Source organism: Sander lucioperca, chromosome 4 (assembly GCF_008315115.2).
Source record: "Sander lucioperca isolate FBNREF2018 chromosome 4, SLUC_FBN_1.2, whole genome shotgun sequence".
NCBI classification, from domain to species: Eukaryota; Metazoa; Chordata; class Actinopteri; order Perciformes; family Percidae; genus Sander; species Sander lucioperca.
Genome location: NC_050176.1, coordinates 24,499,723 through 24,526,042, shown reverse-complemented (window position 1 = coordinate 24,526,042; position 26,320 = coordinate 24,499,723). Strand labels below are relative to the sequence as shown.

Genomic DNA, 26,320 nt, shown 5'->3' with positions numbered 1-26,320 from the left:
TATTCAGAATAATAGTGTAATATTAGTGTGCATTTAAAAATACTCAGTGTCTGTCACAGTCAAACTACTGTGATGCACCTTGCTCCAGTGCAATTCTTTTCTTCTGCTAAACTCCTCACATTATTTAAGGTTGCCATGGAGTTAAAGGCTTTCTGCTACTGTCCATGAAGCACTAACTCTGTAACACGCCTTACAGTTATACAGACTCCACACAGATGCTGAATAGTTGAATCCTTGAAGATTCTCACTGTTGAAGGACAAGAGTTTTGTAATTAAAACTAATGGTTAGTAAAATAGCAGAAGCGTCAAGGGGTTCACCAGCAGATATCCAACCTGTTCTTTCTTTTCTCCCTTTGAAAATCAATGTCCTTCCCTGATTAAATTATTAATGTATTGCATCATAACCCTACATGCCTTGTTCAATTTAGTGCTATATAGCCTAACAATGTAACATGAACATTAAACTGTATCTATTTGCTCAATAGAAGTATTTCTTCTACACATGATATTCACAAGGATTCCTTTAATATGATATGAGCAGTTAACCAATGGCAATCCTTTGTTTTTGTTCCTCTGTTGGTCACTAAACAATGCTACATTCCACTTCATTTATTATAATTGTTACTTGTTGGCCTGGTATAATGTGTCATTATTCGTCATGTACAATTTATTTTACAATGACACAAAAATGGTTTTGATTAATTTCTCCAGGTATTGCAATTAGCTAACATTAATTAACTAACGTTAGCTATCAAGCTATTGTTAGCGTCCAAGTTTAGTTACTAAGTCATGTCTCTGGTGTAGCCAGAGGGTCAAAGAGAGTGAGAGAGAGAGAGAGAGAGAGAGAGAGAGAGAGAGAGAGAGAGAGAGAGAGACAGAGAGAGACAGAGAGACAGAGAGAGAGAGAGACAGAGCGAGAGAGAGAGACAGAGAGAGACAGAGAGAGAGAGAGACAGAGAGAGTAGATTACAATGTTATCTAGCCCTTAAAAGCTAAAAAGAGATCATGAAATAGCAGAATACATATATCTACTGTCAGAGATAGAAAGCAGAGACAAACCCTAACCAAGTACAGGCTCAGTGATCACAACCAAAGGAAAACAGACAGCTAGCTGTCTGGATTTACCCTGCAGAGATCTGAGGAGCAGTTAACCATAGTCCTCACAAATCCACCAGAATTTAGAACGCCAACACAAAGAAAGAGGAATTTCTGGCAGCACCAGAGCAATCCCTGAAGTGGAACGTTGTGGATATAGACTAACCCTCAGCTAACTACGCCCACTTCTCTAAAAACACTAAACTGATGTCATAATAATGGTTTTAACCTTTCAAGACTAATGGCCATCTGCTATTATGTTGTTCTATTACTATCAGACAGACTGCAGCCCTTAGAGCCTGGCCCTCTGTGTTGCCAGTGGGAAAACAAAAGCAACAGATGACAGTTGAGTCATATATGTCAAATACTCTAGTGTTGTGCCCCTCTTTATTTCAACCCTCTATTTGTCTCCATTTACGATTTATACAGTTACTCCAAAACCTCTCACTGTGTATTTATCCACTCACCATAAAGTCAGTGGCTTAATTTTCCCTCGTGGTCATGCCAAATGACGTGAAAGGATTCAGTGTTGTTGGGCCTTGCCTTGATGGTAGCTCTATAGCCACCTGTTGACATTGTAAACAGCTCTTGCCAATTGACAACGTAATTGCTCAGCTTTTGACATGCAACTGAAAGGCTTAATCACTTGGAGATAATGATCAGTTCCAGCTGCCATTTTGGTGTCGACTATCCTGACATTTGTTTGCAGACTACTAAAAGCTTGTTTTCAGTTGTGTGTGAGACTGTAACTACTGGAGTACCACAAGATTTTGCAATCAAAGGCACCAAGAGATCTTTTGTTCAGAAATGAGCATGTGAAGTCTTTACAATTGTTTGAGCTAAAATACAAAGTGTCTGAGGAGCTGTATTTGAGAAGTTTGGACTTTTGTTTTGCATTGATCCGCTACTTTGATCCCACTAGAGCCTTTGAATGGAGTAAAATGTGTTACGAAGCAGAATACATGAACAAAAATAGATAATTGCTGAAGCAACAAGGCTACTACTAATTCAGTTATTGCAATAATAATTTATAAGTCAACTGGGGATGCAGAAGGGGAGAGTGCACTTGAAATACTGATACCCTGTCAAACTTTTTTGTAGTGCTTTTGTATGCTGTAGTTTTGTCCTTCTATTACACCTACTGTCTGCTAAACGAAGGCCATGGATAGATGTGAGCAAGCATGTAAATAAAGAGTACAAGTATCTGCCTGCTGTTTCTTATAATCCCCAAGCCTTTTCATTCAGGTCAATGGCTTAATGCATTAAATATTATTTAAAGAAAGGCTTTAAGGTTGGCTGAAAAGATATTTTTGAGACACAAATATGATTCTCTGAAGAAGCATTTGAAGGGCCAAACGGAGTTTCTCTCTTTTTTAGCCAGTGTCCTGGTTGTTCAATGCAAAAATTCAATTTCAGACTATCATGTGGGGATGGGACGACTCGTGCCTGTGTGTCACCCCCCCCCTAAGCACACAAGACCACACATCTCTGACAGCACAAAGCCTGTATGAGCACACACACAGACACACCCACACACACACACACACACACACACACACACACACACACACACACACACACACACACACATATACACTTTCTCTGAGACGCCCTCAACATTGGCACAGCGGAACATACGCACTTTTAACAAATGTATACCCGAAAACACACAAACATAAATGCATAGATCCAGTGTTTCTGTGTTGCAGCCACATGGCAAGAATCAATTTTCATCTTATTCAACATTGTCCTTTCCCTGGCACTGCACATCGTGCTTGGCCTAAAACATATGTTCACAGTCTTAGTAGGAGGTTCCCCTGGGCGTGTGGCACATCTTCCCACAAGAACCATCCAAGGGTCTCTGGAGAGCGGCTGACATGTTCAAAAGGTTTGTGGGGATAGTGAGGCTCAGCTAGAGGTGGAAAGGTGCTGGAAGTCTGCGGACTGTCACACGGACATGGGACATGAGGACTAGGGGACAACAGGGATGCCAGGACACTCTGTATAGGAGCAAATAAGAGACATATATGTATTTGAATTTTTAACAGCCACTGAATACTTAATGTTGAAATATTTTACTTTGAAAGCCATGTCTCTGAATTCATTTGTTCTGAATTCACCTCTTTGAAAATAAAATATGACATTTCTGGATTTGCAACTTCAAAAGGAGCATTAGGAATATTTGTTTTTCAATGGTCACAAATTCAGATCCAAAAATGTCGCTATCATAATCCAAAACAAAAAAAATAGATTCAGGTTGCTCAAATTCGATTGGTCAAATTTAGATCAAAAAATTCAAGTCGAACACATAGCAACATCTGGGCTACCCAGGACAGGATAGCACAACATTACGTATTCAGTGGCTGTTAAACTTATGTCTCTTATTTGCTTCCATAACTCTGGTTCTTTTCCAGTCTGTACAGAGATTCAGTTTCTTGCCATCTAGCCCTCGTTGCTGATGCCTGTCAGAAGAGTCAAGGCCACACCTCCTGCATCCCCTCCCAGCCAAGTGACTCAAGTCAAGCTTGTCAAGTTGCTTTAAACAAGCATAAGATTGTTTGCGGGGAGGGAAACGCTAAACAGAGACATGGATGCTAATGAGGAAGAGCAGCAGTCATTTAGGAAGGGAAGGAAAACTGTACAGCAAACAACACATGGACTGATGGATGAAAATAGCATCTATTATGTAAAAGGATGTTTCCCCCTGGTGAGCTCAGGTCAAGTATGTGATAAATGCTAAATAATGCATGTGAGCACTTTCCTGTGTTTTCATATTTGCTCACTCACCTCTGATTGCATTCTGTAAGCCAGAGGTGATTATTAGTTGTGGATGTAACCAGATGGTTAACTGTAATAAATATGTTTTTATGTAAATAATGTTTTTTTTCCCCCCAGTGTAGGGTTTGGTATTTTTGTTTTGGTTTTTTTTGTGTGGAGATAACAGTACTTTTAAAACAGCTGTCAGCATTTTAACCGTGTTTAAGCCAGCTACTAGCTAACGGTAGGCTAACGTTACCTGCAGCCAAGTGTAATGTCAACTAGCGTCACGTGCAGTAATGCAATTCAAATGTAACTTTATTTCAGACACACAGGTCCATATCAGTATATATATGCTTTTGTTGCCTGTAACATTTGTTTCGGACAGTGGTGAAAGAAGTACTTTGATCCTTTACTTAAGTAAAAGTACTTATACCACACTGTATAAATACTCTGTTACAAATTAAAGTCCTGCATTGAAAATGTTACTTAAGTAAAAGTAGTAGTAGTATCATCAGGAAAATGTACTTAAAGTATTAAAAGTACTCAATGCAGAAAAATCCTCCCATTTTAGAAACTATAAACAAAAAAAACTGTTCTGTCAACTAAGTATTTAATCGGCTAATGATTTTAGCTACTTAATTATATTGTTGGGTAGTTGAATTTATAATACAATATTATAAATATAATACATATTTTATAAACTACATGTGTTTTGTGTGCAAAAATCTTAATTTGTAAAGTAACTAAAGCTGTCAGATTAATGTAGTGGAGTAGAAGTAGAAAGTGGCATGAAAGGAAAAGAGTGAAGTTTGTTGAGTACAGTACTTGAGTAAATGTACTAAAGCCTGGTTCACACGGCAGGATAATTAGGCAGATTTTAGCCCCGATTCCCCCCTTCCGACAATCTTAAGAATGCTCCGATTATGGTAAAATAATCTGATCAGATGTTCCTGCCGTGTGTGGTGTGTTAAGACTGCTCTCGTCTGCTCTGAAGGACGTCGGGACCGCTCCCATCTCAAATCGGGGATATCCAACATGTTGGATTGTTTTGGCCTGATTTCTCCTCGTGTGTGGTGTCCCCCGGGGACAAACGAGCACGCAGCCTGTGGACTGTGACGTGTAGCCAATCAGAAAGAGAGGTGACGAGGCGGCGAGGAAAGCACCGGGAAACAACATCAAAACAGCCGGCAGCATGGCGCACCAGAAAGTCCGGTGGACGTCGGAGATGGAGGACCAACTCGTCGACCTGTGATAATGTTTTTTTTCGGTTAAAAACAAACTACAAACTATCACCACTGCATCCTCTTCGTCCGCCATGATTGTTTACTCTGAAGTCACGTTTGATCTCGAGGGATTTTGCGAGATTTCCCGTCTGACCTGGGAATGCTCGGGAGTCAGATCGGTTTGTGTGTGATGTGTTGATGTTGCCGTGTGCTGCACACCACACGCTGTACGACCAAAACTGTTAGACCGTGATTTTTTATCGCCGTGTGTGGAGTCTCTCAGGATTGGAAAATCGGCCGACAATTTTAAAATCGTCCCGTGTGAACCAGGCTTTAGTTACATTCCACCACTGGTTTCAAAGGACCAAACAGCAGCGCAGGCATTTCACTGGCACCGAAATCAAGTCATTCGGTCCGGTAGATATCGGTTGTCCGAACCATCCAAAAAATGCTTTCACACTATAAACGGACCGAGACCACCTCTTTTTATCGGACAAAAATTTGGTCTTTTGATCCGGACTGTGATCCAGGGGAGGTTTCACACCTGTCATTTTGGTTCGGATCAAACTGAAAAGTCCGAAAGTCCAGACCAAATGTGGTAGGTGTGAAAATGCCCTTAGGAACGTTTTGGAACCCAACCGCAGTTAAGTGTATTACCTCACATCTCTCTTTCAACTTTCCACCCCCAGCTGGCTTTGTGTGCAACTTTGTTGCACTCCAGAGTGGAGTATCACAGCTGACCACTGATCCTTTCATGGCAGACTTGGCCTTCATGTCTTGGTATTTGCTCTGAGGACTTGCACAGTGCTTATCAAAGTGTCCCGCTTGCTGATTATCTCTCCAAAAGAGCAGAGACCAAAGCTGTGAACACAGAGACTGTTGGATCAAGCTTTCCACAGGGCCAGGATGGCAACGTGTTCCATCAGGAGAAAAACTAAGTTTCAAAGTGGTATACACAGCGTTGGTTACACAGTACTAATTATGCAAAGCATTTCCTCCCAACCATTACTCCGAGAAATTTGTATTCCTAACTGCTGTTTAGGAAAATGAAATCAGCTGTTACTGCAATTAGTTATTTTGTCACAGGCCTTAAGAAGTATGCACTTTTGTTTGAGATAGAGAAAACCAAGTAATGTTTTAATTTCATTGTACTTAAGGATGTGTGTTTTCTGACAATAAATTGTACTAGAGAATGAAACTAGTGCCGTTTAAGCAGGCAGGTTACCAGTGCAAACATGGCCTGGCAAGAAACAAATGGCAATAAAATAGCAAAATATAGAGTTATAGTATACTTCAAAATGTACTATAAATAATAATAGTGTTAAGTTTGCACTAAGAGTATACCAACAGTTTCAACTTCAGGAGGCTTGTGTAAAAGGAGACTTTTTTTAACCATTTTTATAAAGGGTTGAATGGGATTGCAATATATATAGTAGTCAGGTTTGTCACAGGATGGACTCAAATGCACGACTGAACAGGCAACTCAGTTCACAAGATTTATTGTACAAAGTCCAATCAGAGGCAATAGTGTCCAAATCGTCAAACAAGGGCTTATCCAAAAAAACAGCAGAGTTTAAAGGACTAGGCTGAGGTATGCAAATCAACAGACAGTCAACAGACAGGCAGGGTCTTAACTTATAGAAACACAGGGAAGGAATGCTATACCGCTGCCACTGAGGTACAAAACTATCGGATAACTAAGGCTAGTGAGAGGGGGGTATATACTGAGGGAGGTGGGGAGACAATCACACACAGGTGGAACACATTATGGTGGGGCAGGTGATCACACAGGCGGGAAAGCAAGAAGCAACCTGAAATGAGACACAGGCCACTTTCAAAACTGCATACTATACTAGCATTGCTGACTGATTTGGCAAAAATTTAGCATGCAGTATGCAAACAAAAGCAAAATCTGCAGTATGCCAAAAATACCCCGGATGCCGTACTAATTCGGCAAAATCACTAAATTCACTTCTGAAACTTTTTTATGTGAGAAATCAACTGTGTAGAGCTCGAATATGGGCAGTTTTCGAAAAATTGATGGCTAATTGCAAATTTGCACCAAGCTTTTCCACCGCATTCACCAGGACTGGGCTGGTGTGGCTGCAGGCCCAGCAAGCTATCAGAAGGACGTCCTTCTCCATAGCCACATCACTCCATCTCTTCCTGGGGGACCCTGTGGCAATCCGAGGCCAGGCAGGATTGGTAATCACTCCAGCATGTTCTGGGTCTGCCCCAGGGTTTCCTCCCAGTTAGTCGTGCAAGGAATATGTTCACAGGGAGGTGTCCAGGAGGCATCCTTATCTGTTGCTCTACTGGTGCCTTTAAAAGCCAAGGAGCACTGTTTCTATTCTGAACTCCTTTGAGATGTCTGCACTCTCCACCCTGCCTAAATTATATTTTTGATGTGTTGGGAAATTACACTTTGGCTTTAAGTTGTTAAGTTATGTGCCAGACTATGTCTTGGCAGGGCGCAGTGACTCCCCACTGGTTGCCTTGCAAGTTAATGGGGACGACAAGACTTCAGGAGGTCGCTTTTGTACAAACTAAACAAAGGAGATGTCAAATATGAATTAGTGAGATTTAGAGGTGCTGCTAGGTGGAATGTTTTACATGTCGGACAGAGCCAGGTTATCTGTTTCTCCCTGTTTTAAATCCTATGCTAAGATAAGCTCAGCTAAACTAACCGGCTACTGGCTGTGGCATCCATATACTGTACAGAAATGGAGTGGTATTGATCTCCTCATCCAACTCTTAGCAAAAAAGTGAATAAGCATATTTACCAAAATTTCAACCTATTGCTTGTATCCTCGATCTGACTCCGGATTTCCACTGGATGCAGAACATCTGCGGACCGGCTCCGCTGCGGAACGGCTGCGTGCTCCGCTGTCCGTCAATACCCACTAGGTCCAGATTTGTTGCGGCACGGCTGCGGCTGTGACTAACAGCTGTAGTCACGAGGACCCACTATATTTCGCGAATTCACGTAGAATAGAACCACAAAACCAACAACAGTTTGCTTCCATCCAGAGGAGTAGAGGGGAAACTACTCTGAGCTGTGTTTTCAAGGTGTAGTGCAGGGAAATATGATCCGCCGTGAGCATGCTGAATTTTATTTTGAAAAGTAACCGGATGTTTATTTTGTTTCTGTGCTCGACTTCCTGTCCCGCACTATCTGCCGTGTGTTGAACAAGGGCTGGGACCGCCGGAGCTGGGACGGAGTCGGGACGCAGACGTTCTGCAGTCAGTGGAAATACACACACTGACTTTAATGGAAACCTAATGACTCCGCCGCCGTTCTGGAGCGGATCCACAGTCGTTCCGCATCCAGTGGAAATTGGGGGTTAGCCTTACGCTAACGGTTAGCGTAAGACTAACCCCCAATTTCCACTGGATGCGGAACAGGCATAGCGTTCCAACCTATTACGCAACGCTCATGACCATAGGTTTAGGATGGGAAGGTAAAAGTTGGAAAGTAGGCCAAATGGTATAGAGGGCTTCAGGCTCAGCTCTCTCGTCGCAATAAACAGAGTCCAAAACAGCGTCCGCATCTGCTGATGTGTTCCGTCTTACCCTCACTTGAGAACAAGACTCGGAGATACTTGAATTCCTTCAGAATTCTGGTATTAGACCAGGCAATATCCTTTGGTGTTTGATGTCTGTAAAGATTCAGTTGCTGTGAATAGTTTACTTACTTTGAATGCCTTATACAAAGATTGTAATGGCAAAATTTCCTCTCTTTACAGGTGATCCTGATTCTAACCAAGCTTTACGACTTTCACATTGGCAGCGTCACTGAGAGCACTCTTTGGAGGTGAGTACAAAGGAGATTTTTATTCATAAAATATTTACAAGTAGATGTCTTTGAATCCTGTAATGCTGCTGGGAGTGCAAAGGGTAGAATTAGCCTTACTGTGATTGGCTTGATGTTTCAGTTAATTGGCCAGACGTTTTAATGTATGTTCCAGTGACTTACAGCTAACATAATCTGACTTGGCCCACTGTGGTAAACCCTTAAAACAAATGCTGGGACTTATTCATCACTGTTCTCTCATTCATTTTCTTGTACAACTTTGAACCATCATTTCTTTTTCCTCATCCGCTCCTGCGGTGCTGCGAACAGTGTGTTCTGGTGTCATGCACGGTCAGACAGGGCACTCAGTGTGGAGGATGCTGTTTGCCATGCTCTTGTTCTTGCTATCTGATGTACTCCCCTTCCTCACCCCTCCTGGGAATAAAATTAACTCACACACACATGCACACACTCCTGAAACAACAACAGTGCTTGTAAAGAGTAAAAATACACTACCAAAAACATAGGTAACACATTTCTAAAGAGTTGAAACTGCATATAACACATTTTCAGATTGTCAATTGTGCAACATGAATAGAGTAATTCCTCAGTCGAGTTTTTGGATTATCTAATTCTAGTCAATTTTATTCACAGTGTCAAATCAAAACAGAAGTTATCTCGGGACACTTTACAGATAGAGTAGGTCTAGACCACTCTCTATAATTTCCAGAGACCTAACAATTCCCCAAAGAGCAAGCATTTGGTGCAACAGTGGGTAGGGGCACTTCCTTTTAACATGCAGAAACCTCGAACAGAACCTGGCTCTAGGCGGGCGGCCATCTGCCTCTACCGGTCCCATACGAGGACATACAGATAACAGCATTCTCCTGGACAAGTTTGACTATTCGCCAAACCCCCAGAACAGCAATGTTCCAATCATATACAGTATCTTAGCAATCATATCAAGGCACAGTAGGTTTGTCAAGCTTTGGAATACTCTGAAGGTGGTGTCTTTATGTCTAGCCTTTGCAAAAAAGAGCAAAAGTAATTTAATTTTGGTTTGAATGGTGTGTATATTTTCCTCTAACATCTATGTCAACAGCATGGGTCTTTAAAGTGATTAAAAGTAACCATAGGAAAAGGAAAATGTAAGAGAGAAAGCCTGGGTTTGGGAGTTGTTAGGTGAGGAAACTAGGAGACAGATGTACAGCATTTATGTTTGGAGAAAATAGAGTAAGAGTGGCTTGTTTGTTTACTACTCAAAGACATTCAATCCCATCTTTTCTTGATTCTGTTCAAATTAGCTTTTTGACGAGTCCCCGTCTCAAGTGATGCAGTTCTGTACTTGAGTATGCACTTACTGGTTCCAAGCCCAACAGCTATGTTTGCCTAAAGAGAAAGGAACAGTATACCATCTGCACTTTTTTTGAGATTTAAAAGATGACAGTCCTTTAAAGCACAAAACATTTGCACGACCCTGCCCAGCTTGAAGCGGAAGTTTGACATTGATAAGCTTTGCCAAAATGACTGCTAGCCATTTTTGACATTCAGAGAGCTACTTTATAATTCGAACCCCAAGGCAATAACAGAAGAGTGTTTTGGTATTTGAATGTGCAAAGAAAATATAGTCCCCTGATATTCTGCGGTAAGACAGAACACGGCTGCTTAGCTGTAGACATGATGGATAATATAATAGTCTGAACATACTATTACATACTATAATTATTAAATTGTTTTGTGATAGTTCTCTGCTATCTGTATTTCTAAACTGTCTCTGTCCTGTCAAACTCTAGTTACCATTTTCCCATGTTTATCCTATTATACAATTAAGTCAACCAGATCCAACAGTGTGTGTAGAAGTTGATATCCGTTCACTTTGATGATTCCTATAGTCCCTGTTGCATAAACACCCCAAGACATCACAACCACCACATATGGCAGAGAGAGGACATCATGTAGCCTAAAGGAATCATAATGTAAACTGAATGGAGCTGGAATAAAGTTGTAATGTTGCCATGTTCTGGTTATCTAACTGCATTGCATTACTCTATACTCCATGATCTATGTTGGAGATCTATGTGTTGCTATGTAACAGCATCACTGTTAGCCTACTGCTACCAATAATTTGTATAAACGTGTTTATCTTGTTTGCTAATGTCATTCCTGAACATTAAAGTGCGCAACTCTGAGACTGTTCTACCGCCAAAAAACGCCCACATAATTATTTTGTTCAAGCAGCAATTACAACTCATATTTACATATGTTTTATTGTTTTAATGGCTTCGCCCTCTAGTGGTGGTAGTAATTATAATGGGACCAAAGCAGAAAGTAAGGTGACAAAGTATAATAATAATAATTTATATAATTTAAACTTTATTAATCCCGCAAGGGAAATTACAATGTTTTCACTCTGTTGTTAGAATACCCATTAAAAACAGGCCTGAAATACACACATGCTCAGTACCTACAGTATACATGCACTAATGGATGTCAGAGTGAGGGGGCTGCAGCTGTCTATGGACAGGCGCCCTGAGCAGTTGGGGGTTTGGTGCCTTGCTCAAGAGCACATTGGCAGTGCCCAGGAGGTGAACTGGCACCTCTCCAGCTACCAGTCCACCACCATACTTTGGTCCAAATGGGGACTTGAACCAAAGACCATTTGGTTCCCAACTCCCTACAGCTACTGCCACCCCCAAAGAGTGAAACTGATGGTAGTGGAATGGGTTTGGGGCTTACCGGCATACTGTTAGCATTGTGCGACACTGGCTACTAGCTCAGTCAAACTAGTGTTGACGAACTGACCGTAGAGCCGGTTAATTAACCCGACTTGTGTCACTGAACTGGAGAATCGAGTGCCATACGTCAATGAACCGACTCACTCCTGTTCTCACATCAATGCATTCGTGCCGTTGTGTGTGTAGCTGGTATTCTTCTGCTAGACTGCTACTGTGTGTGTAGTAATCTAGGTCATTAACGCCTCCACTGGAGTGGTGGTAGAATCAATCAGGAAATGGGCTACCTAGACCGCGCACCAGGCTACTGAACGAGACCGAATGTAACCGTGCAACCGGCCGCTCGAGTCTAATGTAATCAAGCGGTGTCTCGGTTCTCGGCAAGTTTGAGTTATTAACCAAGCCTTGTTTCTGGTGCATCTTAGATGATTGTGTTCATGGCAATTCACACATTATCGATGGGGAAGTACATCACATACACATACACGTCATGTTATCTTGGTAGTTATGTTAAGTTAAATGTTAGAGAAGTGAATGTTGCTACATGGTAGGTAGGCTGTCACGAGCAGACCGCACACCAGGCTACTGAACGAGACCATAAGGACCGTAACCGAGGGTACTGCATGAGTCTATATTCAGACGGGTGTCTAGGTTCTCGGCAAGTTTGAGTTATCAACCAATCGCAGAAGCCTTTATGTCTCGTGCATCTTAGATGATAGTGTACATAGAAATTCATAGGCTACATTACCAAGGGGAAAGTATTACATCACATACAAATACACGTAATGTTATCTTGGTAGTTATGTTAAGTTAAATGTTAGAAGTGAATGTTGCTACATGCAGTTAGACTGTCAGGAGGAGGCCGCGCACCAGGCTACTGAATGTAACCGTGGTCAGTGTGTGAGTCTAGTGTAGGTCAGTATGAGTGTGTAAATAGTATGTCGAGACCGAATGTAACCGCAACCGCTTGAGTCTAATGTAATCAAGCGGTTTCTGGCGGGGGAAGCAAACGCGTGATCCCACCCCTTCGCGGGCACGCAAACCGGTGACCGAATCTATTAACTCGGTAGGCCAACCTACGACCGTCCGGTTGAACCGACTCGCGTAAAAGAGTCGGTTGTCCCATCACTAAGTCAAACTGCACGCTGTGAAATGGTTATTATTCAGGTTTAAGTGATTTAAGGTGTTCAACAATTAGGCTGTGGGCTCCAAAGCTACCATACATGGGCCCCTTAACTAGTTACATAAGACACAAAAATACTAAATGAATAGACAAAGTGCAATTCAGGTCAGGGCAATGCCAGCATCTGATCACTAAAAGCTACAGTTTTATGAAGACCCACAAAAATACAACCCAACGAGTAGCTACATAAACTATTTTCAGCAAAGCACATTTAAGGCAAACCAACAACCTCAACAGGATGTCTGAGTATTATCCTCTGCTACACAGATTTATTTTACACATGAATAAGTGATGATTGGACTCACATAAACCCCAGCACTGACATCAGAGTCAAATGCAGAATGGTAACAGTTTAACCCTGTAGGGAAGACTTAATCAGGTGAGGTAATTTATCCATGGTGTGAGAACAGGGACATCACTGTGGTTGAAGATCAGCGTTATTGGCAGCACTCCCAGCCCTGTCACTCAGCCACAAACCTACAGTGAGGGGGGCAGCTGTCCATCAACGCTTGACTTTCCAGTATATCAGTGTCTGAGGAAATGCAGGATTGGTTATGTATGACAGGTATGTTAAAAACAGAGAAATTGAGATAATTGAGATCACAGCTCTGATAGGGTTTGAAGAGGAGAAATTGCAGAGAATGTTTATCACTTTGCGGGAAGACATCCCAAATGGCAATCTGCCTATTTGCAAAGGTCAAGACAGTGACAACACCTCAAAGTATTGCCCAGTCAGTCTGTCAATTTTAATGAACATCCTGACCTTAAACAATGAAAGTTGATCAGTCAGTCTGTGCATAATTTTCAAAGGAGCCTTCATATGTTCATGGTAGAGGGGAAAGAAATGAAGGCGAGCTTTTCATTGATGTCAATGAATCAACTCAGCAAAACAATTCTTCAAAGTTGTTCAACCTCTCTCATCAGCTCTCTGGAGTATTGTCCCTCTGCAGATGAAAATGTATCAAATATGACAAGCCCCATACTCATTTACAGGCATTCAGACAAGAATAAAGAATTAATGCCAACAACAAAGTCAGGTTGTATTTCCCGCCTATCCCTGTATAAATTTGACATATCCCATACTTGTACTTTTTGAAAAACAAGCCAATGCAGCAGTTGTTTCTGTGCTTCATACAGTGAATTTATTGAAGTTGTGTTCACTGGATTACTGAGCTGAAAAGCTTGATGATGAGCTGATGTTAATCTCTTTTTGTGTCACTACAACACACACAGTTCTCATTTCTTATTTTGTGTTCTAACTATGAGTCTTATATTTTTGCAATTATAAGAAAGGCCTAGTTATGAGAGACCGGAGCGGTGCCCGTTGAAAACGTGCCTGTTCAGAACGGGCCCTTTGCTTGGCCTCCGGAATCGCTGCTTGCTTGTAGCTTTTCGAGAACTGCTCATCCAACCAACTTCACATTAGACATTGGGCTTCCTTGAGTCCTGAGCACAGTCAGCTCAAAGTGATTTGTAATTTCCACCTCTACTGAATATAGAGTATAGAGTATAGAGAGTATATAGTATAGAGTCATGCTGTCTGAGTAGCATCTGCAGTATTCTTAGCTTAGGTTAGATGTGCAGAGCACTGCTAGCTTGAGTGCACCACCATATTGCAAAGGGTGCATTGGATATACTTTATGATGCAGTGCGAAGAGCATGTCAGATGGGACAGTTTGGTTTTGGTCCCAATTGGGCTACTTTTTGATTAGGTGGGTAAAAATGGTTTGTATTTGTATGGCAATCTATAAGAAAGACCAGACGGTTCGCGGCGACCATGCACACCATCCACAGTGCCCAGAACATGCTGAATGCAAAAAGCATGAAACAGCTTTTAGCATCACTCAAATCTGGCAAACCTGCATGTTAGAGACGCAGTGGACTGAGATGTCTGGCTCACTGACTTTGCTTCATGAATGGTGTCAATAACCAAATACTTATACATTTGTAAAACATTAGCATGTGATTTTGAGAGCTCTAGTCTATGAGGTCTTGTACATTTTACAATGAAATTCTGTTGTAAGGCTTTATGAGTTTTTACTGCCTCTGCAGTGGAAATACCTCTCAGTTGATCAATTATTAGGCTATCTCTGTGGTTTAAGATAGTTCAATCGTTATCTGGGAATGAACAACTCTGGACCTCAAAATTACAACACCATACCGCCAGTACACATGTAGTAACTGTCTGACTTTATATTTTATCCTTTAGTGAACATGCAGCAGTCTTAGTTTGTCCTATTTTATTACGGCACATTTCCACACCAAATGATCAGGCATTTGAGTCTAATTACTTTGAATTAATTGGTCTTATTCTTGCCTTCAGCAAATTAACTGATTAAGCTGATCTAATGAAAAAACAGCATTCTCCCCACTCTTCTCTATACCCTATTAACCTGCTGATTACACTTGTAATGCTGTTTGGTATGAAGAAATGTTCATTATGAGATAAGTGTCTGGAATTAGTCACTGAAAATGACAATTACTATGAAGTATTAAGAGTTAAGACAAAGACATAAATAAAAATGTGCTATAGTTTATTGGCATTTCTTTACACCAATCACAATCGTCCTAGGCGGCGCTAAGCACCGGACGCATGTACGGTGCCTCTGCAAAAAAGCCTCAGGAAGGAACTTGTTTTGGTGGAACGTTCACGTAGGGAGGCGAGTTCTGGAATTAAAATGACTGTCGAGTGTGTGATTATTTTTTTACTTAAATTATTTGATTGTCAGTTCAAGCTTGGAGGATGTTTACCGAATCGACCGGAGTTTAGAATGCCAACACAGAGAAAGCGCAAGGTGAGGGACATCCGGCCGAGAAATTAGGGACATCCGGCTGAACTTCTGGCCCCACCGGAACAATCTCTTAAATGACACGTTGTCAATATAGACTAAGCTCACAGTAACTTAATACAATAATAGTCTCTGGCTTTTGTTTGATATCTAGTTCCAGCTAAAACTGTTGCTGCACATGTCCAATCTGTCCCTAGTCTAATTAGCACGGATAAGCACGGAGGGCTAACTTGCCATGTTTTCTTATATCATATGGTAATATGACGTGCATGTTGCTGTCACCTTGTCCTGCCAAAACCCATTCAAAAACCTAGCAGTTCAATAAAGCCTTGCTTTATAGTCTATATGAAAAAAGGGAACAAATAGTCGACTATTCATATTGAACAGTGTCAGAAAAAATATGATACATCCTTTTTCTCTGATTAGTATTAAAACTGTTTGCATTATAACAAAACAAAACACTGTTGCTGCTGTTGCCATCTGGTATCTGGAGCCACTGTCTGTCCTTATCTGGAGCACAGTGTGATGCTGAGGAAAGAACAGGCGCTCCTTGACTGAGATAACTGACAACATCGACTCTTTATTATGACTATAGAGTGTTATCACATTCTATGTTGTATTACAAAAGCTGTTGTAGAAAACATCAGTCACTTTCTGTACGTATGCTGTGAGTGCTGTAAACTGACCCTACTTGCAAGTAAACAAAACTTTGATATAACTTAAGTGGTCTCCGTCTATCCTTTGATAATGTAATTATCCTAACAAACAGCCAATTCCGATTCAACTAACAAAATTCTGAGATTGCACCCTAGTCTATATCCACAACATTCCACTTGGGGGATTGCACCGCTGCCGCCGGAAATTCCGGTCCGTTACCTTCTGGTCCGTCCCCTTCCTCTGTCTCTGTGTTGGCGTTCTAACCTCTGGTGGATTTGTGAGGACTATGGTTAACTGCTCCTCAGATCTCTGCAGGGTAAATCCAGACAGCTAGCTAGACTATCTGTCAAATCTGAGTTTTCTGTTGCAAGACTAAAACTACTTTTGAACGTACACATGTTCCACCAAAACAAGTTCCTTCCTGAGACTATTTAGCAGAGGCACCGTGGCTCCGTCGGCCCAAGATGATTGTGATTGGTTTAAAGAAATACCAATAAACCAGAGCACATTTTTTTCCTACTCCAGGATGCTGTGTGGACTAGCCAGACCTTCCTCCGCAGCGCTGTGGAGTAAGGTCTGACAAAGCGAAACTAGGTACAGCCCTACTAAATATTGTATTTATTTATTCCAAACCATGCAACTGTCATAGATGTCGTAATTTTTGCCAAGAAATCTTGGGTACCCCAGGAACAGAGTGATAAATTCCCTCTTCCAGTAAGTAGTAATCACAGGAAAGCCTTCATCCCTAATGTTTACTCAATTCAGTCATTCATGACAGAATAACCTAAGAAACTATATAACACAAAAACTACATTTTTCACGAATACATTTATTATTTAATCTCTGTAAAAACAAAAACATTTTAGACTTACATTTTCTGAAATAGTTCTTAATTCTGCGTCCCTCTCATTTGAATAAATACATCCATAGGATAAACACACCTGTTTGTACAAGAGGCTGTATAAATTATTGTCACTAAAAATAATAATAATAATAGTTATGATTTTTCAGTTTATTACAGAAAGCTGAAACGTGTCTCTTTAGAATTAATTTCCAATATAGACCATGAAAAAGTGAGGAAAGGTTAGGAGAGGAAAAAAACATCATCAGTGGGTTTGCACAATCTCTCTTTTTAGACGGCCATCGTTTTTGTAGGGCTTCCCTTGCCTAAATACAGGGGACCATAGAAGAGAGACAGAAAGAGGAGAAAGCTGTGCATTATCACTCCCTGGCTGCAGACTTCTCTCCCACTGTGCCAGGAGGGGTCACCTGGGGGTGAGGAGTGACATCCTCTCAAATTGCATCATTTTGCTGAACATGCTCACAGGGTATGTGATATTTCACAGGTCAGTGCCTATAATAAGGGCCCAGCTCTCTCACAGAGACCCAACTGATGTTTGTGACCTTTTGCAATTGGACTTGGTATTTCCCTCAAAACCTCGTCAGCCTGGGCTCGCCGGAACTTTCCAAAAGCACTTCTATGAAAGTGCTCTGGAGAGGATAAGATTGATACAGCTACTGTAGACTCTCCTAAAATGGGAGAAAAAAAAGTGAATGGTGTGAGTGATAATAGCAACCCTATCTGCATGTGTTAACTACAGTATGGTTAGAGCTGCACTCAAATGCTTATGCTTATATTAAAGGGTAATTTTGGTATTTTTCAACATGGACCCTATATTCCAGTGACTGGAACAAAAATCTTTGAAATTGGTCCAGTGGCGAGAACACTGCAGCAGCGAACCGGGCTGCAATGTAATCCTATTGGGCAAATGTCCATCGTCAATTTCGTCCAATAAAAGTTCTGTTTTTACCACTGACAGGTTTAGATTAATATTCTAAGTGTCTGACAACATTATGGAATGGATGCCTACAGAGATAGACCTTGTAGTTAAAGAGGAAGATCCTTTTTGTTGGGGCGACCTCTACAGTAGCTCACCCAGTAAGAGCGTGCACCCCCATGTAGGCTGAGTCCTTTGCAGCGGCCTGGGTTCGAGTCTGGCCTGCGGCCCTTTGCTGCATGTCCTCCCCCATCTCTCTCCCACCTTTCCTGTCTATCCACTGTCACTCTGAAATAAAGGGAAAAAAGCCCCCAAAAATAATAATAATAATAAAAAAAAAAAAAGATAATTTTTGTTTAACCAGAAAACAGCTCTGAAATCACCATCACCAAACCCACAAGACTCCATGTAAATAATCAGGACTTTTAGCGTGTATAGAGCCAGCATATTTCCACCAGACTCCATGTAAATAATCAGGACTTTTAGCGTGTATAGAGCCAGCATATCTCCACCAGACTCCATGTAAATAATCAGGACTTTTAGCGTGTATAGAGCCAGCATATCTCCACCAGACTCCATGTAAATAATCAGGACTTTTAGCGTGTATAGAGCCAGCATATCTCCACATGTAAATGGGTGAATTAAGGGTTTATTTCAACCAAACCAAAGTGGTGATTGTTGGAACAGTGGAAAGATGAACCAAGACGGACTTTGATAGTTTGATTTTGTTTCTGTGAATTAAGTTTGTTTTATGATTATCAAATTTAGTTTAGTTTTAATAATATTTTTTTTAAATGGAGTCTGGTGGGTTTGGCAATTTCTGGGCTGTTTCATGTTGGAATTATAATCTGAGCCTGTCAGTGGCAAAAACAGCATTTTAAGTATAAATTGAAGTTGCACAATTGCCCATTAATGTTACATTGCAGCTTTTGTTCACCGCTGCCGATTGCAGCAGTCTTGTTTAATACTGGACCACAGAGATTGTTGTTCCCATCAGTCACTTACACACAAAAACAAATTAGTAAAATACCGAAGTTAATTTTTTACAATGGATCTAATAACTGTGTGTTATGTGAAAGGTGTTGCTAGTGACAAACCCACAGAGAATCACCTGACTCTGCAGTTCTCTAAGCTCTACAGATTGATTTAAACAGGACTTTCACCCCATTGAAAGTAAACACATACAAACTGAGCTACGTCACGTTCAGCGTCATGTGCGTACCTGGATCTGAAATAACCTCTGATAGTAACACAAACCACGATGTTTTTCTAAACTTAACTAAGTACTTTTTGTGCCTAAACATAACCAAACTGACCATTTCACAACGTTAACGATGTGTTTAAAACCGCGACCGTTCGTTCTCTGGTTGAGATATGAGGACAGAAACTGCTCCTGTGGGTTGTATCAGAGGGTAGGAATAAACATATATATCGCAGTACGGTTTTGGAGGACTTGTTGACTGGACATGTAAGTAGGAATGTGTTTGCTAACACATTTCTTTTAAAAACTTTGGAATGACATAGATTGGGCACTGTAGATTCATTCAATATGAACATAATTACAAGAGTTTATTAAGAGTGGGCTGATGCCTAGGTGTTCATATAAGTCATTCAAATACAATGCTGGTCTTCTCATTCTTTTTTCATGTGCGAACGCAATAAATGCAGTTACAAAGAGTGTTCATCAGAAGCCAGTTAAACAGACAGAGTTAGACCAGATCATTCATAAGCAACATGTCAACCTTAAGTCAACACAAAGCCAACACATTTGCAAACATGATTGTGCATGACATACATTTTATAGTTATAAAAGCATAAAATGACAGCCCTGAATTATTGGCATCCTGAAAGAACACTTATGATATGCATGCTGCTTAGAACAGCAACCTTTAAGTTTTCAACTTCGTGCTTTACCTGGGAGTTACCACATAAATCACCCTCGCTGTTATTAAAGAGGTCATTTATTCTAATCTGTTCTCACAATATTTTATATTTTTACCTTTTTAATTGCACACTCTTGGGCTTTTCCCTCATATCCTGAAGCCCGTACTCCTTTGCTTCCTGTCATAACGGCAAATGGTGGATTTCATTATGAGGCTTTCAGTCCGGAGGCAATGTGGACTTTCATACCACGGCGATTCAAGGGCATCTCTCTTTGAGGTGGCTCTGGTTTTATTTATTTATTTAACAGGGACAATGCTCATTAATCGACAGCAAAGCAACTGTAAATGAGCCAGATTTAGCTCAGCAGGCTAATTTTCATCTGTTGTCCCTGGCCAGTTTGAAAATGGAAACCTAAAAAAATAAAATACAATAAAATGACTTCATACAGTCAACATATAAAAGCAACATGCACAGACCAACATTAAAAAAACAAGCAGACAATGCACAACAATGAGTAACAAACCCAACACATCATCATACAACAAGCAACATGACAAAACTAATCTGCAAACAGGCAGCAAAAGTCAACAGGCATTCAGCAATCTCATGTGCACATATCTGGCTATCAATAAGCCAGTTCTTCAGCTGACCAGTAAAACAATGATAAGTATTTACTTCTCTAATCTGTATTGGGTTCTTTTTTTTTTTAAAGAACATTTTTTGGGGCTTTTCCCTTTATGAGATAGTGACAGTGGATAGACAGGAAAGGGAAGGGAGAGAGATGGGGGTGGACACACAGCAAAGGGCAGCAGGTCGGATTCAAACCTGCGCCGCTGCAGGACTCAGCCTACATGGGCGAACGCTCTTACTGGGTGAGCTAGAGGCCGCCCCATCTGTATTGTGTTCTGTTTGCCATAATCAACTTAACGTCTCATCATTCATCCAGATGTCGCGGTGGTTAACGCCGATTTGTTTTTAGGGGTGCCACTAAAGATCATTTTTTAATTGCCGATTCATTTGTTGAATATTTTCTTGATTAATGGATTAGTTGTCTGGTCTTTAAATGTTAGAAAATTGTGAATAATGTTTGATCAGAGTTTCCCAAAGCCTAAGATGACATCCTCAAATGTCTAGTCCACAACTCAAAGATCTTCAGTTTCCTGTCCCAGAGGAGAGAAGAAACATATTCACATTTAACAAGCTGACATCAGAATTTATTTCTTACAAAATTACTCAAACCAATTATTGATTATGGAAATAGTTTCCGATTTATTTACAAAGTAATAGTCAACAACCAATCGATTCATCTTTGCAGCTTCATTCCTTTTCTTCCCATTTAGGAATGTTAAACTGATATGTTTTTTTTAGTGTTTAAAAAAACGTATTCATTAAATTTGATTTGTCAACCATCCACATCACTCTCATCCCTCTTCTATTTTAATCCTGAACTCATACAACTGTCTGCAATGGATTCACAAGCACAGACACTAGGAAGTGAACACGGTTCAACCGTACTACAAAGTGTTCTCTGTTTGTCGACAGCAGCAAGTAGCCTGAGAGCTTTGATTCTGCTTATCTGAAATGACATATATTTCCACGTAGGACAACACTGTGACATCAGTCGCCCGCAGCATGGTGCTGTGGTGGCTGGTGATGGGGCTGCTGGGTGCTACAGCCAGGTACATGTGCTTTGTTTTCGCCCAAACTAGCTGCCTGCTGCTTGCACAGCAGCCAGTGCAGATGTGTTGAGGTTATAGACAGCTTTCTGCCAACGCTGAGACTGGCTGCCAGGACAACTAAATATATTTCTATTTCAGGCCTTCAGGTGTGTAGTGCGTAATAACAACAGAGTGTAAATTGTAATTTCCCCATTGGGGATCAATAAAGAGTATAAGTTATTATTAAATTATTTATTAACTGAATGTGTGAACCCAGGTTAAAGTTTTAGTGCGTAACTTTTTGATATTAATGAACGTCCGTTACATTGAAGCCATTACCAAATGAGTTGCTACAAAGCTAATTAAGACTATTTCAATTCAATTCAATTGAATTTTATTTATAGTATCAAATCATAACAAGAGTTATCTCAAGACACTTTACAGATAGAGTAGGTCTAGACCACACTCTATCATTTATAAAGCCCCAACAATTCTAGTAGTTCCCCCAAAGAGCAAGCATTCAATGCGACAGTGGCGAGGAAAAACTCCCTTTTAGGGAGAAACCTCAGTAATGAGAAAAACTTCTTTTAGGAAGAAACCTGGGACAGACCCAGGCTCTTGGTAGGCGGTGTCTGACGAAGCCGGTTGGGGGTGTGATGAACAGTGGAAATAATAGTTACAATATCTATTGTAACTATTATCAGCTCCACACAACTCTCTCTGGATTTCTCAGTATGACTATGTTCAGAAGATGAGTTGTGTTGTTGTCATTACTTAGAATTCCTCATGGGGGCGACAGAAACTACACACTATAGCTTTAAAATAGATTTGGATTTTCAATTAGTTTTTATTTTATTTTAGTTTTGACTTTTGGATTTTATTTTAGTTCAGTTTTACTTAGTTAGTTTCCAGAGTGTGTTTGCTAGTTTTAGTTTGGTTCAATTTTTTCAGAATGATTTTTTTTTAGTTTAATGGCGTTTTTCCATTACATGGTACCTGCTCAACTCGCCTCGACTCTACTTGCCTCGACTCGACACACTGTGCGTCCGTTTTCCATTGCAGATTTTAGTACCGCCTCAGTGTGGCTGGTCGTTATGCCGTATCGTAAGTATAAACATCAGGTCACTTGAGTTTGTTTTACAGTTCTGTGGAGGCTCCACGCAGAGCTTTCGCCGTAGCCTGTGTAGCCTATGTAAAAGTGGCCTGATGTTTATACTTGTGCGCTGGTGTGTGCGTGGAGCCGGCCATGTGTGTGTGTAGTTAGGCTACGGTGAAAGCTCTGCTGGAGCTTCCACAGAACTGTAAAACAAGCTGCGCCGCAGTAAACTACTGTGACCTAACGCGACACACACACACACACACACAGAACGTGGAAGGTGTGTGTTGCCAGAAGACACATTTAGTTTCAAATTAAGCTGGAGGCAGCAAAAAAAAAAAACAGCTGGCTAAACTGTTAAAAAAATAGCGGGTTTGTTCAGGACACCCCTGTCTGTTGCTTTCACGTCACCTTTTCGGCTCGCCTCGGCTCGCCTCAGCTCGCTGGGAACCTCGACTGAGGAGGTACTAAAAAAAGTACCTGTTAGCAGGTACCAGATACTTTTTTTCGTAATGGAAAACCAAAAAAGGCGAGTAGAGTCGAGGCGAGTCGAGCTGGTACCATGTAATGGAAAAGCGGCATAAGTTTTACAGTAATTTTATGCTGATGACTTTTCAAGTGGTTCCACTGTCACAGACTAGACTAGACTTTCTAATATTGGAATGAAACCCTGAGAGTCTTGTCGTTGTTCCCGTGGTCTCCATCGTTTGGTGTAAGGTGGTCAAAAAACTTGGTAGCAAAGTTAATTATATGAACATTGTCAACAACCAATGGTCGCACTCCCTCCAGCACCAAACAGGAAGCAGCAAACGGCTAGAGGGTAGATGCTAGATCGGATCCGCTAGACATGTCGACGTAGTTAGGTTTAGGCATAGGGAGTGGTGATTGGTTAGGGTTAGGGTAAGAATACCAGGGTAAGCCAATCAGAGGCAGAATAAGGTGGGCCACAAGGCACGTCCTGTGTCCGATTTTCAACCCTTCTGAAGTGCGTCATCCAACAGGAGTTTTACCGGTGGATAAACGCAGACCTCCAGGTACTGCTGCCATTCATCTGCATGTAGGGACATAGGCGCCGATTTATGTTTTCCTCCGTGGGTGCTCACGGGCGCACGCCCTTTAAAAAAAAAAAAGTAGTCAAAAAATATTTGCATTTCAGAACCTTAGGAAATGGACAACGGCCGACAAGAAACACACACACCTATTGACTCGATAATAAAGCCGTAAAGTAGGCTTTCAACTCAGGACAGCACCACTTCTCACAAATACAGATAGGATTGGAGATGAACACGTAACCGCAATCAGCTTTGTGGGAAATTAAGAATCAATGTCACTGACATAATCAATCACACTATGACAGACTCCACTTAGCACCAACTGCAATGTTTAATTTTAAATGACTGGAGCCTACTGGCAGTCTGGCACTGGGTGCTCAGTATTTTCTGTGGGTGCTCGAGCTCCGGAGCACCCACAGTATCGGCGCCTATGTGTGGGGAAGAACAGAAAATCAGCAAACTTTCCCTTAAGTTACCAGCTAATGCTAGCAGTAGCTAACTAGCTTGGTTACATTTTCAAAACTAATCTAGTTGTAGTCTTACAATGTGTGAGCCTGCCAGATCCCCAGTCTTTACATATTATGACAGTCTTTGACGTTAGACGTGAGATGATTGTCTTTAGATGTGAGATGGTGTCAGACTTTAGTCTTTTCTAAGTCTGTTTAAAGTCTTCTAGTGTCTGGTAGGCATACGTTTGTTTTTGTCAGGGCCAGGTATAATCAGGTATCTCAAAATGATGTAGCTCATATGCAGAGCACATGGTTGGAGAATAGCCATGATGTTTACAGTTTAATCTTTGTCTGATGTGTTTCATTTCTGTGGTTCAATGTCACGAGAGTTGAAGGAAATTCATGCTGTCTCGTTTTCTTCAGTAGTGAAATATTACAGCTAAAAAACTAAACTATTCTATTTTTTTAAATATGATTTGAGTTTAGTTTCAGATTTTCTTGAAGGTTTTACTTAGTTTCAATTTACTAAAAATATTTTTCACTGCTTATTTCCGTTTTAGTTTACTATAAGAATCCTGGTGTGAACAGTGTAGGAGTATGTATGCAGCACAGGAAGAAAGTTTGGTAAAGGTTGGAGACAAGTTTATTATTCAATTCCCCCTCTTCACTTACCTCGGTAAAACTTCACTTTCAGTTGTCTGACTTATGAGTTCCACATGATTTGCTCTGGAGCTGCTTATCAGAAAGAAGAAAGGAAGCAGATAAAGGCACGGCAGAGTCGTCAAGGATAGCTCCCACTCACCTTCCAGGAGAGCACTTTTTTCCTCCTTCTCTTTGGAAAATGGCAACAAAACGTGGATTTACCCTTTTGCTGCCGCAACAGGATGCACCACACTGGCAAATGAGCAGACGATCAAACAAAAGACTTACACTCCTGTCTGGCTTTTATCACTTTTTTATTTTACCAAGTCTCCACTGGAGAAACAGCTGGTGTTCTGCTAAACACACTGCGCTTGTGAGTCGCTCATCCACCGGTACACCAACAGAAAGGGAGGGAATGATTTAAAATTGGATTCTGCATACACGGTGCATGATGAGCATAAATCCAAAGGAGTTATGGCATATATAAATCAAAGGTTTGTTTGCAACCCTCATCCATTATGACAGGATTCAGAGAGGTTCCTGGAGCCACTGAAGCACATATTAAAAAGGGAAATATTTCTCTTTCACCGTTTGCCTCGGCACATACATCACTTCTGAAAAGCAAGGGATGGCCCTTTATTTTTAGAGTAACTCAGTTAGTGTAAAGACCGTATGTCCAAATGCCATGGGATAGACATGTTCCAGGAAAAGAGATGTGTGAAAAGGCACCTGACCCCCATGTCCGTGCTCTACACCTCTAATCATCTCCCTGTAGGTTTATACTGCAGGAAAATGGGACAGTGGATTAGCTTCAAATCAACAGTGGAGGAAGAAGTATTCGGATCCTTTACTTAAGTAAAAGTACTAACACCACACTGTAAAAATACTCTGTTACAAGTAAAAGTCCTGCATTGAAAATATTACCTAAGTAAAAGTATCATCAGGAAAATGTACTTAAAGTATTAAAAGTAAAAGTACTCAATGCAGAAAAATCCTCACATTTTAGAAACTGGAAACAATCCACACTGTTCTGTCAGTCAACTAACTGTTATCGGCTATACATTTCAGCTGGACTTGTAGAACGTTATATTGTTGGCTAGTTTAATTTAAAATAAAACATTGTATTGTATAATATATATGTTTTGTGTGCAAAAATCTTTATTTGTAAAGTAACTAAAGCTTCTGTACCAGAATAGGTTTACATGGTTTAATTTTCAAAAAACACCATATTTTTGTTGTACTGCACCGCTCTCTCTCACTGCTGCAGATCCTCTTTTTTAGCTGGTCTCTGTTTTAGCTACAGAGTGAGACCTCTTTTCTTCTTCTTCTGTACTATCTTTGATTGCACTGCACATGCCCAGTAGCTCAGATGTAGATCATGTCAGCTAGCTAGCTCCATAGACAGTAAAAGAAAGGCTGTTTCTACAACTTCAGTCAGTTACAAGGCAGGATTAGCTGGGAGACTTCTAAATGAGGGCGCACATGGAAGTAGTTCTTTTGTAGATTATGGTGAACTTGTGTGTGTTGTA

The 26,320-nt window shown here is 40.9% G+C and overlaps 1 protein-coding gene and 2 long non-coding RNA genes across 3 annotated transcripts in view; 2 read left to right on the top strand and 1 right to left on the bottom strand.

Annotated features, from left to right (window-relative positions):
• LOC116048446 (VPS10 domain-containing receptor SorCS3-like) overlaps positions 1 to 26,320 on the top strand; it is a 1,378,075-nt gene that overhangs the window by 165,503 nt on the left and 1,186,252 nt on the right. The window contains exon 2 of the mRNA XM_036000488.1: positions 8,825 to 8,892. Within this exon, the coding sequence (XP_035856381.1) occupies positions 8,825 to 8,892 (68 nt within the window). The remainder of the gene's footprint in view (positions 1 to 8,824; positions 8,893 to 26,320) is intronic.
• LOC116048447 lies at positions 4,385 to 16,326 on the bottom strand. The gene is made up of 3 exons (XR_004104641.1): positions 15,961 to 16,326; positions 13,022 to 13,028; positions 4,385 to 4,397 (listed from the first exon to the last, which is right to left on the bottom strand). It is a non-coding gene; the product is annotated as an uncharacterized LOC116048447 (long non-coding RNA).
• Positions 12,493 to 26,189, top strand: LOC118494878. Its single transcript, XR_004897085.1, has 3 exons — positions 12,493 to 12,735; positions 18,864 to 18,866; positions 26,177 to 26,189. It is a non-coding gene; the product is annotated as an uncharacterized LOC118494878 (long non-coding RNA).